General features: G+C 42.2%; 1 protein-coding gene across 1 annotated transcript in view; it reads right to left on the bottom strand.

Annotated features, from left to right (window-relative positions):
• Positions 1-2631: 2631 nt before the first annotated feature.
• The window catches only part of npm1b (nucleophosmin 1b), a 14827-nt gene continuing 1837 nt past the window's right edge, over positions 2632-15621 (bottom strand). Inside the window, exons 8-11 of the mRNA XM_062393691.1 lie at positions 10950-11039; positions 6744-6839; positions 6571-6645; positions 2632-5131 (exon numbers count right to left, since the gene is read on the bottom strand). Coding sequence (XP_062249675.1) covers positions 5078-5131; positions 6571-6645; positions 6744-6839; positions 10950-11039 — 315 coding nt within the window. The 3' untranslated portion in view covers positions 2632-5077. The remainder of the gene's footprint in view (positions 5132-6570; positions 6646-6743; positions 6840-10949; positions 11040-15621) is intronic.

The following is a 15621-nucleotide window of genomic DNA, read 5'->3' as shown; positions in this document are numbered from 1 at the left end:
TAGCTATCACAACTGGAGCAGGGGGAAAAAAGACGCCGGCTGGGCTCTCACGAGTGGAGTGATATAGTAAGTCTGACAGAGGTGTTAACATTCCCCGAGGGCAGTTTTAAGAACAGTGTAGGATGAGGTTGCATAATCTGTGCCTGAAATTCACGGAAAAGAGCGGCTGGTGCTCCAGAGGGATGTTCTGACACCTCCAAGACGTCTGGAGAGAAGCATGTGGAGGAACGCTCTTGGCAGCGGCACCAGTGACTGAATCCAGTGAACATTTGTAGCTTAATTGATACTAGTTGCTACAAGCCGCGCGAACAAAGGCGCGATGAAGTGGTGACAACGCACACGTCTGAATTCTAATGTGGATTCTGAGGGTTTGTGTCCTCGAGCATATCCCAACAAATGTCAAGATTTTTGTGAATAATTGATTGAACCACAACGGGCTGTAATCTCCACTCTTTAATCTTGCAGCACGACAGAGCAATGTTTTAATGAGCGTCTCCGCTAATGACTGTTTATAGAGAATACGTCAGTGTTGCCATCTTGCACTGGTCTGTAATGAAATGTATAACATTAAATTAAAAATAAAACCCAAATTAATGAGAAATTAACACTTTAACATATATCAATGTGAAAAGAAATAGATACATATATACTGTGGACCCACATTTAACCCATGGCCTAGTTAATAAAGGATTATCTTATTTAAAACCAAAGTATATTACTCAGGATTACGTTTCAAATCAAATCACAATGTGCATTATTAAAAGGCATCTACCATAGTAAGGTTGAGACATTGTCATATGGATTCTGTGTGTTATTAACACAACAGGTGTCAGATTCGCACGTGACCTTCAATTTAAGCATGTGTACTTTCCCTTGGATAATTTAAAGTAAGCTGAATTGTTACAACGGTAGTGAAATGCATTGAAGTAATAATAAAGACACTTTCCTAACACTACACACACTACACACACACACAATCCATGACTGTGCTGTCCCATATCCTGTGACAGCTGCATTAGAGAAAAGGGCGAGAGTTCCCTAATGGTCTAAAGTTGTGTTTGGCAGCGACAGACGGCCACTGATCCCGGCAGCCTCTCACACAGCTCACCTGAACAGTGTCTGTCTGGTTCAGGCCCTAATGGAATAACAGCTGTTTGGGTTAGTGGACCCAAAATACAAAATAAACCTTCAGTATTTTCATTTTCATCTTCTTAACCATAGACTGTAAATGAAATACATCTCCACTTGCTTGTACAATCCAGAAATGACACCAACATATCCTGGATATGAACTCGACCATCTTGTACCACAGATAAGAGTCATATCAACTGTCAATGTTTGTATAGCCTCAAATAACAAATAAAACCCAGAGAACAAGAGACCATTATTGAAACAGATTTAGTATTTAATGAGTAATGTTTCATTCAGTATGATGATGGAGGAAGGGTTTATGTTCCTAAACTGCAGCCGGCCACCAGGGGGCGATCCAGATGCTTTGGCTTCACTTTGAGGAAGCTGTCATGTCATCTACAACCTGTGGTTTCGACTGCTGCAGACTTGATTTGTGAGACTTTAAAAGTTTTCTTTTGAGAAAAACCAACATTCCAAAGTTGAGCTGTTAATATTTGAATAAACAACTGCAGGTAACATTTTTTAAGTTTTTAATTAATCCTGCACCACAAACTAAGTTCCCTGGATGCATACCGGTCAGAACTAGATAGGACTAGAAATGAAAACGTGTTTGGGAGGAATCAAGGCAGAATCAATCCGTCAGCAGTTTGCTGGTGTTGGATGTTATTTGCTCAAGTGGAATCGTAGGGTTTTCTTTATATGTCTTTGTGTGTCTGTGTGCCCTTTAGCATCGTGCTGTGTGTGTGTGTGTGTGTGTGCGTGCATGTCAATACCTTCAGGCTCCTTCAGTCAAACCCTGGACTGGAATTCAAGTCAACCACGAAGGGGGGGATTTCCACGTGCCTCTCAGACGTCTTGTGTGCAACATCAAATTGTGCGTCATCCCGTCGCTGCATCCGCCAGCGCGCCTCACTTCCTCGAGGCCGAGGGGCACAAACTGCTCAGCTGGCTGTGAAGTCACGTTTGACTCACACTTCAGGTAAAAGGGTTTTATCGATTTATACCGTTATGGAGTCTGGCTTTGAGGTTAGGGCGGGACTTCGCTGCCACCCAGTGGTGACAACATAGATGGACTGTAATTACAATTAAGGAGGAAATGGGGGTAATTGTAAGATTGTGATAATGAGGGAAACAATCCAGATTCCTGATTCTTTGAATCATCTCCACTCAGCAGATGTCAGCTGCTTCAATCCATCACAATCTGAGCAGGGAGGATATTTACAGATGAGCATTTGACGGCAAATCAGTTTTTATTTACTAGTTAGCCATTATCAAGTTAGCATTTCTCCAAAGTTTCCTTAGGTAAGATCCTGGACCATTAGCACAAGTGTGCGTGTGTGTGTGTATGAAAATGGGCGAAAAGTGTTGTGTATCGAAACTTTACAGAGTTTCAAGAGTCATAATAAGACCAGGCTCTGTAACATGTAAACAGGAATATGAATGGAATATTCTATTAGCAAATAATGAGCTTCAAAAGTACGACAGGTTATCAACAAAGACCACATTCTTCTTGTTTTTTTTATTTCACATGAACATATTTAGGAACTGCCTTCACAATTATTCAGTTCAGAATCAAAAGGATGATGAACTAAACGACCAAACGCTGAAAAGAAACGATAACAAAACAAACTACAGAACATTTCAAATAAAGACCAGCACAACAGATCCAAGCTGCAGAACCAGCTATTAGCAAAAGGGCGGAATTAAGCAAAAACAAAACATAAGAAAGGATAATTCTTCAGCTGCCATACTTGTAAATAAAAGCAAGAAATAAACGTTCTTTGAGTTCGATACAAGCAAAGTATAAAAAAAAAGGATGAAGACAAACTAACTGCTCAGACCGACAACCTGCTTCTACTGAGACCTCACCACAAACACCACGTTACAGACACCTCAAATCTAACTCTCAGATTAAGCTACATTATCAGGGCGACTTTAATCCATCTAATTAATCGGAGTACTCAACTTCTCACCTAAGGAATTTCCAAATCTAACAAACAAGGCGGTTGAACCGAGTCGTGTGATTGGCCGTGGATCCACCTGCTGGCGTCGGGCTCATAAAAAGCTTTACAGAGGATCATAAACACATTATAAGCACAGCGCCTGCTCGTTGTCATCACAGCCGACTCACGAGAGAACAAACGATTACCGAGTTCTTTACGAGGATCCTGCGAAGCATCGTGTTGCGGCTGATCTCATTTTTCTGATATGGACCTTATGATTACGTCGTCATGTATAACGCTTATCATGTGCTCGCTATCTGTTTTTAATGAATTGGACGACGCTTTGAAACAATGACCGCGGTGCCAACTCGTAAATAAACTCCTGGGGCTTGTTAACAGCCTTTTTTTCAAAAGAAGGTAAGGTAATGTAACTTTAAAGAAAAACCTGGACATCTGCGTTGGGTTTATAGGGCCTCATAATACTCTGGAGCATTTCTTTGAGTACTGTGCTTATGAGCATTTTTTTTAGCTGCAGATGATTTTTGGCTGTAATCACTGTAATTATTACCCTCACAGGTTATGAAGGATGTTAATGGGCTTGATATAAATTTACATTCGCGAGGAAACCTCTCTGAAATGCCGCGTCAGCAGGTCTGTAACGTTTACAGGTTAAGATGACACTCAGGAACGTAAGCGTAAAAACCTAGCATATATAAAAAAGGTAAAGAATAATACTATCCAGAAGATTCAGGTTAGGAAAAATCCCAGGATGGATTATTTTCTTCTTTGCTCAACGGATAAAACTTGAGATATGTGAAAGTAGCGAACTTGACGCGTCAATCTCAGGGTTTCTTGTTTGCATCTTTTTAAAGTGAATAGTTTTAGATATTTTTTAAATTCATTTGCTTCATCATGGCGGGGGACAGACAAATATATCTTGGGGTTTTAGGCCAATAACAAATACATTGAGTTACTGCGTGTTACAGTATACTTTTCATTTGCAATTTGTAAAAACACATCACTGACAGATTTATGCTTCGTAAATCCAGACAGAATCTAAAATAACAAAACATAAAACCATATATAACCACAGGCTGATGACAGAAACTTGTCCCCTTGTCTCAACCTTTCCTGTACACACTCCTCAGATTCACACAGAACGGGATTCGGACTTGTATCAGCTTACAGCACAGATATTTAAAGGCACATTCTGCAATATCTCCAATTGCATTATTGACGTAACAAGGAGACGCAGTTTCTCGGATGCAAAGCTCCTGAAACCAGGCTCAGCCGGTATTGTTCATCGAGGCAGAAACAACAACTCTGCACCTGCAGCTTGATGCAACAAGCACCACCGACAGGGGGAGGGGGTTAAGATGCAGATATGCAGAGGCGCCACCTGCAGGTAAAGAAATGAACTGCTTCCCCCCAAATTCCAATACAAATTTTGTGTCATGTCAAATTTGTTCGAAATTGATATTTGGAGAGAAGGGGAAATTTAAATCAGTGGCAACTCCTGGTAGTTTAAAAAATCTAGTATTACTGCTGCAAACCAAACATATAACTATGTTAGTTTTTGGGCATATGAAGTAAAATTTGTTCCGTCAGTCATCGGCTATAAATACCTACATTTAAAACTTCACTGATGCCAAATGCCAGCTACATAAAAAGCTGCAGGTGGTGAAAGTGTTAAAGTCGTAGCAGCTATTTCTGTCCTGTAAGAAACAGACAGGTCTTTATAGATGATGCCTCTCCTTTCCTGTAGGTGGCGCAGATTGGTCGGTGTGGACATCATGAACAAGTGGGTTTGTGGGGGGGGGGGGGGGGGACGACAATCGAGCTCCAGGAGGTTCTTCACATCTAAACAACGATGAATCGGTTCCTTCCGTTCGCTCCAATTCAAAGTGAACGGTGACGACACCATGAAGCTGATGGGGAATCTCGCGGACTGTGCCTTTAAACGTCTTGCAGGATGTGAAACATAGAAACGCGTCGGGGGTTCGTTACTTCTTCTCGATCTTCAGCGTTTGTGCAAAGCTCCAGAGGTCCTTGACCACCTGAGGGCGGCGTGCAGGGAGGAGAGAGGGACAACGACAGAATAACAAGGGGAAAGAAAGAGAGAGAGAGAAATTATAAATCATCCAAATGAAGTGCGATACAGCATGAGACATATGACTCACTTTTACTACAACATGCTTTTGTGCGTCTGGCCTGTGGGAACGCTGAGTTTGGACGGGGGGACGACGAGGGGCTGGGCGGGGGCAGCAGCACATACCAGAGTGTATGACTAGGTGCTCCAGGTCTGACAGATCTCAGCCTTGGCTGATGAAACCAAAGCACTTCCACAGATGTTTCTACACACTGGGATCAACAGGCGCTCCCCGACCCGACTCCACCCCCTCTCTTTCCCCTGTCCCACCCGGCTCTGCAGAGCTATCACCTGCTCCCACAACGGCACAGCTAATGTTTTTGAAATCACAAATGCACGTTCAAATATTCAATTGTGTGATCTCAGAACTGAAAAGCAGCAGAGAGCCCAGAACCCAGATACCTGGCACGCTTTGCAGACTCTGCTCCGAGGAGTTATTATTAAGCGGATAATCTACAGGCTTTTCTCTGATTAATTCCTGTTCTGCAAAACAATGTGCAGGAGCTGTTGTTTATCTTCTGAACATGGCAAGACGCATTAGAGGAGATTTAAGCCCTGCATTAAGAAAGACCCTCGTCTCGGGGTTGGTCAAAGGCCTTGAATGTGAAAGAGACTGGTACCATCCACATACCACCGTCCCTTCATTAAGGCTACAAAAGACACACACTTCAGTAAATCACCAAGAAAGAGTTCGGCTTGGCAGGTGTACTCCCCTTCCATCTCGAAAGAGCCCGCTGACACAAAATGGAAATAATTCAGAGGAGAACACGCTGTGCCCGAGAGACATTTGAGGCTGACTGGACAGTGGAAGGTCAGCGAGGACAACGTGAGGAACAATACTGCATTCCTGGGTATCTATTATGGAACCCAGCCCCTAAAGCTCAAATGAAGATTGATGTTTCCAGGGATTCCTAGAAACCTGGGAGAGACTTCTCTCATTGGCTCAATGGTTTACAAAACTCAATGTGTACATTGCTATAGCTAAGAAGCAGGAAATGTATGTAAATTACAAGTGTAATGTAAGAGTTAAATGTGACGATTATTTTACCGAACAATGGAGAAATGATGCACATTTGATAATTTTGTTAATTTAGGTTTGATATTTATGGTTATATTTATAATTTAGTTTATTGTTATAACTATAACTATACCATATTATATATATAGTGAATTATATTAACTATAAAATGTTAATCTTCAGTTGGATTTACTCGTCACACTAATTTCATGACGACATTTTATTTTAATATATATATAGAGAGATATTTCTTTACTCCCTAATATTGGTTTAGGAACGTTACACAATCAATAAATATACAAGTGATCAAATGACTCGTGGTTACGTACCTTTTTATCAGAGATTTTAAAAGAACTTTTGACGAAATTCTCAAATTTCTGCTCCGTCTTCGGTAGTGGTTTCCCCTGATGGGAGACAGACAGTAAATTGTCAGCTCAACTGGGAATCAGACGATCATACTGGTCATTGAACAACAAACTAAAAGGACTCCAGTCAGTCTTACCTCCTTGGCTGCTGTGGACAACTTGTTCTTGACTTCGGACAGAGACGGGGCTTTCGACGGGCCGGCGTGGGCTTTGTCTTTTCCTGGGGCAGGTGTCTGGGGAAATACATCAGCCAGATAACAAACACTGATTGATATGACAAATAGAGAGATTTATACACGTGTAGATATTAAAAGAAAGAAAAGATAGCTCAATATTATAGCACAGTATTTCTTTCTTCGGCTCAGGTTCAGTAACTTTTATCTGTATTAACTCAACATTAAATTGCTAATTCTACCTTATATGTGATTGATTCACTTGCTGACCCGACATGTCAGTTTGTGCTGCAGCCCTATTGTGACCCATTTATTCAGGTCTGTGTTTACAGACTTGGCGGGGGTAACCAGCTGGAAGAGGATAAAAGCATTCGAGAGGACAGCGAATTCTAGCCTAATTACTCCATCTCTGCTTTTTAACAAATACATCAGGTACAGATTATGTTTTTTATGGTTTGCATGCAGGAGAGGGAAAGCCCCGACTCTCAGATGAGCACGGGAGATTGTTTATCGAATGGGTTTTTCCACTGAAGGTAAATCCTAACATCTAAAAGGGGAGAAAGAGTCAAAGGGCAAATACTGTTGTGCTTATTTTCTCAATTAATGTATCCTGACATCAATGCAATGAGTTCCAAGAGACAATAGAAGACTCTTTTGTGAGCTGTAAGTGAATCATCAAGTTCATAAGAACCAGGGAAGCACCGGGGAACTCTTTGGAAACGTGGAAGACGAGACTTTGACCGACAAAGACGTCTACGTGTCTGTGAGGAAAAGAGAAGGGTGAGCCCTGAGCCGGCGGGGCCCCCACAGGTGTGTCCAGACCGGGGCAGCGGAGGCCCCACAGGTCCTCAATTAGGAAGTGTCTGAATGTGACACAACAACACACAAGTCGGGCAACATGACTGCATGTTACACAAGCCCCGGAGCTTGTCCCTACATGCAAAGCAAGTGCGGAATCCAGCGAAATTGCAGGGTTTCATTGATAGCCAGACACACATTTGAAAGAGCAGAGAGAGCAACTCATAGAGCAACTCAGAGAACAACCTTCTGCAAACCAACAAGTGGACAGTTTGTGGTTCTGGTCGGTTTGTGGGTAAAAACACCAACGGCTCTTCAGTTTACTGGGTCGGAGAATGGTGCTGATAATTTCAGGGTTGGAGTCTTTATTCCAACGAGACTGAATTATACATTTGAGTTTTTCAGCTATTTCTGTTTTTCTACGCAAGATAATAAACCAAAATCTGCTGGTTTAACAAGAACTAATTATCAGCAGAATTATTAAGCTGTTAGAAACTGAATTTTCATTTATGACTCATATTGTCTCATTCATTTTATTTAGAATAAAAACAAAGAATATTTCACTATCTTGCCAGGCACAAGTTTCCTGTGTAGTTTAATCACACTCCCTTGTAAAGATGTCCAGTTTATACCAGAGGTTCTTGAAATGCAGGCAGAAATGCAGTGGTTCAAATCCCTTTAGCCACGTGAGGCGACATGTTTAGTTTAGTTAAAAACAGGTGGAATGTTCTTAAGAGAACAAATGACCTCTCGTATAAAAACATGCAGCAATCTGTCCCTGTCCCTAAGAGATCTGCTATTTTATAGCATAGATCAAAAGGTATTAGGTAAAAAAAAAAGACGTTGACACACATGCCACGCTACAAAAGAAGAGCACATATGCTGCTGGCTCCCGGCCAGACGAATGCACTACGCATTAATTATTTACGGGCAGCTCTCCACTTCCAAGGGACAGCTGTGGACCTGAAACAGCTGACAAACACACAAAGCAAGCACGCTTTCTCATCTGGGCCAGACACTGATTACAGATGCCACGAGACATGGAACTTAATCACAAGCACGCCATCATCTGATGCCTCGTCTTCAATCCAGTGCGAACACATGGTTGTGACACCTTTGCTCATCAGCTCCGTCTGGGATGGTGATTATCATTTCTTTGGAATCTGGGGTTTGGGGGCCTGGTTCTGGGGGGAGGGGGGGTGAACCGTCAGGTCACTGGGAACTGTGGTTCCCCAGACTTCATGCACAGCAGGTACATTATTCGGTAGAGTGAGACAAAGCAGCATACGTTACGTTAACAGGTCAAATAAACGAGCGCTAACAAGGGTAGACACCTGCTGCAACACATGTCAATCAGTCGTTAAAACAATGACTCACAGCCTCTGGGATAAGCCTGAGTGAAGTGGTTAACAACTTTACGACTGTGACGTGTGCTTGAAAGCATCGACGTCTCCGAAGCCATCAATCAAAAGACACCAGCTGCGAGATAAAGTTACCCCAGATTAGAACGACGCGAGTTGGCTCGTTCTCATGACAGGCTTGTTACGCAAGAAGGTGCCGTTTACACGCCGGGCCGAGAGCGCTGCGAGTCGCTGGCAGCAGATCTGACGAGGACATCTAATGACCAGTCACCTGCGTTTAGGACCGAAAAAAACAGACACCCACGCCCGCTTCCTCGCTGCTCAGGGGCATCTGGAAGCGCAAGCTGCACCAGACATCAAACGCGAGTAATGAGAGCAATTGGGAGAAGGTGTGTCCAGGAAGTGAGGGGTGTGAAGAGGTTGCAGAGAGGGAACAGTTGTTGTGTGGAGGTGGAGAGGCATCACAGGCCACAGAGTTAAACTGGTGGGATGGTTTCGGCCATCGGCTAATCCCTCGGAGCATTTTAAGAGCCAGTGTGTTATGTCTGGACAACGGACACGACTGAGTCCACTGCACTTTCCCCTGCAGCTGGAGCGCTGACCCCTGCAGCTATTGTGCCTTAGGAGTTTAGCAATCTTGTGGCTTAGGCTTTAACGTGATAAAAATCTGAGCTCTTTATCAAAGTGTCACGCGAGAAATGAGGATTTTCTCACGTGCACCAGGCTTGATGGTGAAAACGTATCTTAACTGAGCCTCAATCGGTCATTTGTGTCACAGTAATGTGCTTGGAGAACTTCAAATACTATCAAACATGTGTTTTCTGATCTGTGCGTGCGCTGCTAAGGATGGGGGGGGGGTGGGATCAAAAGTGGCTGCAACTCAAGACAGAGGTGTCAGGGCGAAGGGTCACGGGTTTAAACCTTGCCCCAGGGGACCTGTTTAGAGGTCAGGTATGTTTGCTTAAAAGAGAGGCAGAGTTCAAATGTTGGGTTTTGAGAGTCCCAAGATTTTCCATTCAAGAAATTAACTATCAGGTTGGACTAATTGCAGTGTGTATTTATCACATTCCTCGGGGTCGGAGTGGGAGGAAGTCTTCAAGTTTCTCTCTTTCTTTTTGGAACAGTTTTAATTGTAAACACACATAAATACAAACAATTACTCCAAGTTACAGGCACACCGTGTTTTCCCAGACTCACGTATTTAAGCAGCAGTCGCCTAACACAATAATGTTGTGTTGTTGGTACAGGATCTTTTGGGGGGGTTCATTATCTTCGTGAAGGAAGTTATGTTTTCACCCCTGTTCCCTTTTATTTGTTTGCCTTACTCTCAGCAGGATTATGCAAAAACTACTTTACAGATCTCCACGAAAGAAAAGAAATCGGAGCGTGTCTGGACCCATTTGCTCTGTGGTTTTTAGAGGACATTTGTTTTGTTGGTCTGCTCTTCTCTTGGAGAGTTAATTTCTATGCTGCATAGAGTTTGCTGTTACAAGTTAAGCAACACAATACCCATGAATCAAAGTGTGTCTAAATGTCACAGGAGATCTTTGCATACTTCTTTGTCAAATCTTCTTTAAAACTACCACTTTGACGCATTTCATTCAACTACACAAATCGAGCTGTATTATGTCTTATAACTAATTCAAAACGTATTTAATCTCACAAAAGAAACAAGCGTAGGATGGGGAGTAAAGGGGGAACTTTATAGGGAGGGGTGTAATTTAGATGCTTTCATTTCTTGACTTGCTCACCAAACTTGGAACCCTATCCCATTATTTTGCTGAAATATGAATAACATCAGTAAAAAAGAAAACACAGGTCTGTCTTTAATGCACGTATAAGTCTGCCCCCCCCTTTCTGATAAACAGTGCTGGAAAAAACCTGGCTCTTAGTTGAACCTTACACCTGATCCTCGCTCTGCAGCCCAGCAGCTGTCAGCCACTTAATTCAATAACAACAAGAACAACCACAAGTTAGCAAACGCCGAGCAGGTGATTCAGTCTTTCCATACCTTAATCTGTGGTTTGACCGCAGAGCCCGACGCTTTCCCTGCAGGGCCGTTTAGCTTCACCGGAGTCTTGTTGGGCTTCTTGGCCGAAAACTGACGAAGCAAAAGACAAAAAACAAAGAGAAATTCCTCAATGAGACATCCACCGTTCTGGACGACGTCCTGCTGTTTACAGGGGCTTTAATCAGCTGAAATGTACCAGTGTGCTCTGCAGACATTCCCATAAAAATGTGAAGGAGAAAACAAGCAGAGCATTGTCTCTACAGCAGAAGCATAATGAAAACATGTAAAATACATAATAAATCACAATCGATCCCTGTAAATGAGTGATGACAAACCTATGACTGTTATTAACACTTCATGAAAAAGAACAACCCTGAACATAACGTGTTTATATATTGGTTATATCTCGTTGGATATCTGCCTCTCTGGGGCTCTGGTGGTGCAGGCTTGTTGTTTTTGAACACTCCCATATCAAAGCAGTAATTGCCAGGCCTCTTTTATAGCTGACAAATTATAATTGGCATTTTAAAACGTAATGCAAACCACATTTGTTGCAAGTGTTTGCATTTGTGGTTAATTTTCTTCAGTCTTTCGCCATGAGGCATTCACATCGCTTTCTTTCATCCCTGCGACGTCAGAACAATATCAGTGCTGCACATGTAGACGCCTTTTAAAACGGATCACAGCACAAAGTCATAAACAATAACACCGAAGCATCAGTTGCGGCTAATTCCTGAGAATTAACAATTTATCCCTGAATAAGTATCTCGGTAAAGAAAGAAAGGTTAATCCAGCCTGTGCTAAAAACAAAAGCTGCAGCTAAATCAGGGAGGATACGTAACCAAAACTATCTCCAAGCACCATCGCCACCATCAAATTACAGAGGAAACTCGAGACACGCTGGGTAATTTCTCACTGATCAGACACTTAGTGCCCCAATAACCCGTCATTGTTCTCCTCCACACTGGAGGCCTTCCCGTCAGGTTTCCATTGCTCTCAGGCACCTGTGTAATTACCTTGTAATAGCCGAGGCAAGTACCTGCATTTCCTGAGCACCAACCCTTTCCTTGCAATCACTGGTATTCACCTTGGAATGGGCTAGAAGTGTAATTGCCTGTGTTGACATAACTGCTACAAGGCAATTACACATGTAATGTCCTGAAGCGGTAACACAAGATGCTGGGAGGTTGTTTCACTGAGGCTTCAAAAGTGTTTTCTGGATTTTGTTTTTCAAATTGAATTACTTCCAACGTAGTGACAACACTCTGACGTGGATGCAGCCGTGAATGTGTTTTAAGTTAACACTGGTTTTAGATGAAATGTTTTTCCATTGTGTGGCTGTATCTCTTGTTCTTATTTTAAAAGTTTTTCAATTTTTTTTTAACTAAGTGCAGTTTTCCTTATTCAGGAAAGGTCTACAACTTTTTTGCATTTGCATGTTAAAATGTCATCCCACACTCAATGTGGATGCTAGATCTGGTTGGCTGTGTGAAGGGTAAATGATAGAGACACATAGAGGGGCAGTAAATTACTGACAAGGAACCGCTAAAAACTGTAAAATGTAACTTTTATGGTCCCAACATGTATGAAAAGACCCCAAATTAACACTCATGCGGACTTAGTGGAGCTGTGCATGGCCCCCATGGTGTCTGCCCCAGGCTGGGTACTGAACTGCTTGGTACTAAAACTTCAAATTAAAATACATTTCTGTCTCGAGTCACAGTATTAACCCTCGTGATCACAGTCTACATAACTCCGGTATAAAAAGTGTAGGGATCACAAGCGATGTGTTGGAGATGTCAAAGATGTTCAGCACTGCAAACTCATATTTCAGTTCATCACTAAGTTCTATCATAGGAGCAAATTAAATATTTCCCACAAAGTTCCCACAATGATTCCCATATTCCGGGGGGGCTCAGATCCTGCAGTAGGAAGTCATCCTTTCTGTTTAAGTATAATTTGCCACTTGTTTTTTAATTGGTTGTACTGTTGTCAATGCCAACACTGGCACCACCAGACGGTTCTGCTGCCAAAAATAAGATAATTGTATAATCTGAACTAATGATGTATGATTTACTTGTCATGGCAATACTCTCAAACTGCACTTTCAATGTCTATTTACAAGTCGGTCGTGGGACACACATGCCTCTGGCTCATATTTTGAAACCACATGCAGAAATAAACATAATCGCAACGATCAATATTAGCACATTTTCACCAACACCCATTTCCATTGATAATCAAAAGAGGACTAAGTTAAGATAGCATTAAAATCTGGATGGATTTCTAGAACCTTAATTGCCGAAGACAAGACAGGACAGCTACGGAGAAGAAGGGTGAAGAAAGGGATTAAGGTCGTACAAGATAGGAATGGTGGGGGTGGGGGGGGCAGAAGGTGGAGGAATTGGAAGAGAAGACAACAGAATAAATCAACAGGTGACAGAAATGCTCAGCTGTCATCTGACCCTGAGGCGAGGATCGGCGCTCACGTCGCAGGTATGTGCATCTGCCCGGCTTTGATGTTTTGCCTGGCACAGTTTGCACTTGGACAGTGTTTAAAAAAACTAAAAAAGAACGAGGCAGATACACACATGCACCCACACACTTGCAAGTGATTGTGCTAACACGCAAAACAAGTGTTCAAAGGCAAAGGCCAGGTGCAAAGCTGAAATGGCATGAGAGACGATAAAAAGGAGCAATCATATTAACAGTGGGATGACAGAGGGACAAAGATATGCAGCGTTTCAGAAAAATGGGGGGAAGATTTCTCCCACCAGTGTACGTGTGTGTGTGTGTGTGTGTGTATGTTTGTGTGTGTGTCTATTAAACTGTCAGCAATGAGCTTCCCTGCATTTCTACTGTAGATATATCTTATCAATGCTTGCATTTTCCAAAAGCTAGGAGGAGTTAAACATTTGAGCGTACATGTCTACAGTGAGTTTCTGCATGTCTGACTCTGTGAGTGTGTGTGTCTGTGAGTGTGTGTGTGCAGGATAACACAGTGCTGTCGTGTTGGTGAGACGGTGAGAATTCAAGCAGATTACAGAGGAGAAATCCGATCATTACGCCACACAGACCCTGTGTTTTACTCGCTGAAAACAGGTGGGTGCATGAGCCAACAGGATGAAAAAGTTCCATGTTTTCTATCAAAAAAAAAAAGGTGGACGGTCAGCGGGTGCAGGGATGGGTAGGGCCCGCCGAGATGAAATGCTACTATAGGACACCGTCTGTGGGAGTTTAAATGATGTGGTTGAAACAGAAGGGGAGTGGGCTGAAATTCCTTTCACACACAAGAGGGATCTGAGGGCAGCTCCTTGGCTACCCTGACACCTGGTGGACAACCGAGGACTGAAGACACTTAAATCTGTTTGGATTAAAGCTTGGCGATTCCACAAGTATGTTAAGTTTGGTCTGAGCAGTGATGGAAGTCATAGAACTAAAATGTAAAATTAAATATAATTCCTACTTGGTCATATTGAAACCTTCAGATGGTTTAAAAACACATCTCATGACTAAAGAAACAAAGAATACCCGTCTACCTGATGTAGTTTGAAGAACAGGTGAAGAAAAAACTGTTACACAGTCATTATACATTATTATAAAAAGGTATTTGTTAGTCAAAACAGATAGTTCTAAAAATCTAACTTATTTAAAGACCAGTGTTGAGTACAGGTATATTTTCTATTTAACCCAAGTGGCAAATTACATGTGTTACATCATGTTTGGAAACCTATTTGCAGCAGGTGTAAGATGGGGCCTCATGTGGTGAATGTAAAATATATAGAACCATTATCTTATATTCATAACCGTTAAAAGATATTTTGCCAGTTTTGGCTCACATATTAAGAGAGGTTAAGAGAGAGGCTAATATTCATCAAAACTGAGTAAATAAACAGAGCATCAATAAACGGTTCCACACAGTGTTAATTTTGGCAGCTATTTTTGATTTAGTCTTAGTCTTAGTCTTTTGACGAAAATGCATTTTAGTTTTAGTCACATTTAGTCATTTTTATCCTTCTTAGTTTTAGTCTAGTTTTAGTCGACTAAAACAAATTCCATTTTAGTCTAGTTTTAGTCACATTTAATAGCCACATTAAACTCCTTTATAAAAAAATATAGCTGCAACCTAATAGCTTAAAAATATATATTTAGTTTTAAATGTGAAAACAAAAAGGGAGAGCAGGTCAGACTGGAGCCGGACACAGAAACTGAACCTCGGTACAAACCAACTGCAGCTTCTGCTTTGATCAAAAAGCTGCAGCGCTGATCTCTGAGCAGCTGAGACCAGAGAAACTCTGTGTTTTCACTGTTTCCATAGTTAAGAAGCAGTCAGTCACTGAGAGGCTGCTCCTCGAGAACGCGCTCTGCTTTCACTGTGTCTCTCTGTGCGAGTGCGCGGGGCGGGGGGCGGAGCTACGGACCAGAGCGCTATCTGGGGCGCACACACACACAGACACACACAGACACACTCACTCGCCTGCTCCTGATACTTCATGACGGCCTGATACGATGATGTTTTAAAAATTATTGTGACTTAGTCAACCACCAACATTTTCGTCTCGTCTCGTCAACGAAAATTAAAATAGATTTCGTCATAGTTTTTATTTTCAAAGATTCGTTTTCGTTAAGTCTTCGTCTCGTCTTCGTCATGGAAAAAAGGTCGTTAACGAAT

Source organism: Platichthys flesus, chromosome 8 (assembly GCF_949316205.1).
Source record: "Platichthys flesus chromosome 8, fPlaFle2.1, whole genome shotgun sequence".
NCBI lineage: Eukaryota > Metazoa > Chordata > Actinopteri > Pleuronectiformes > Pleuronectidae > Platichthys > Platichthys flesus.
Note: the sequence above shows the minus strand (reverse complement) of the source record. Positions and strands in the feature narration are given on the sequence as shown.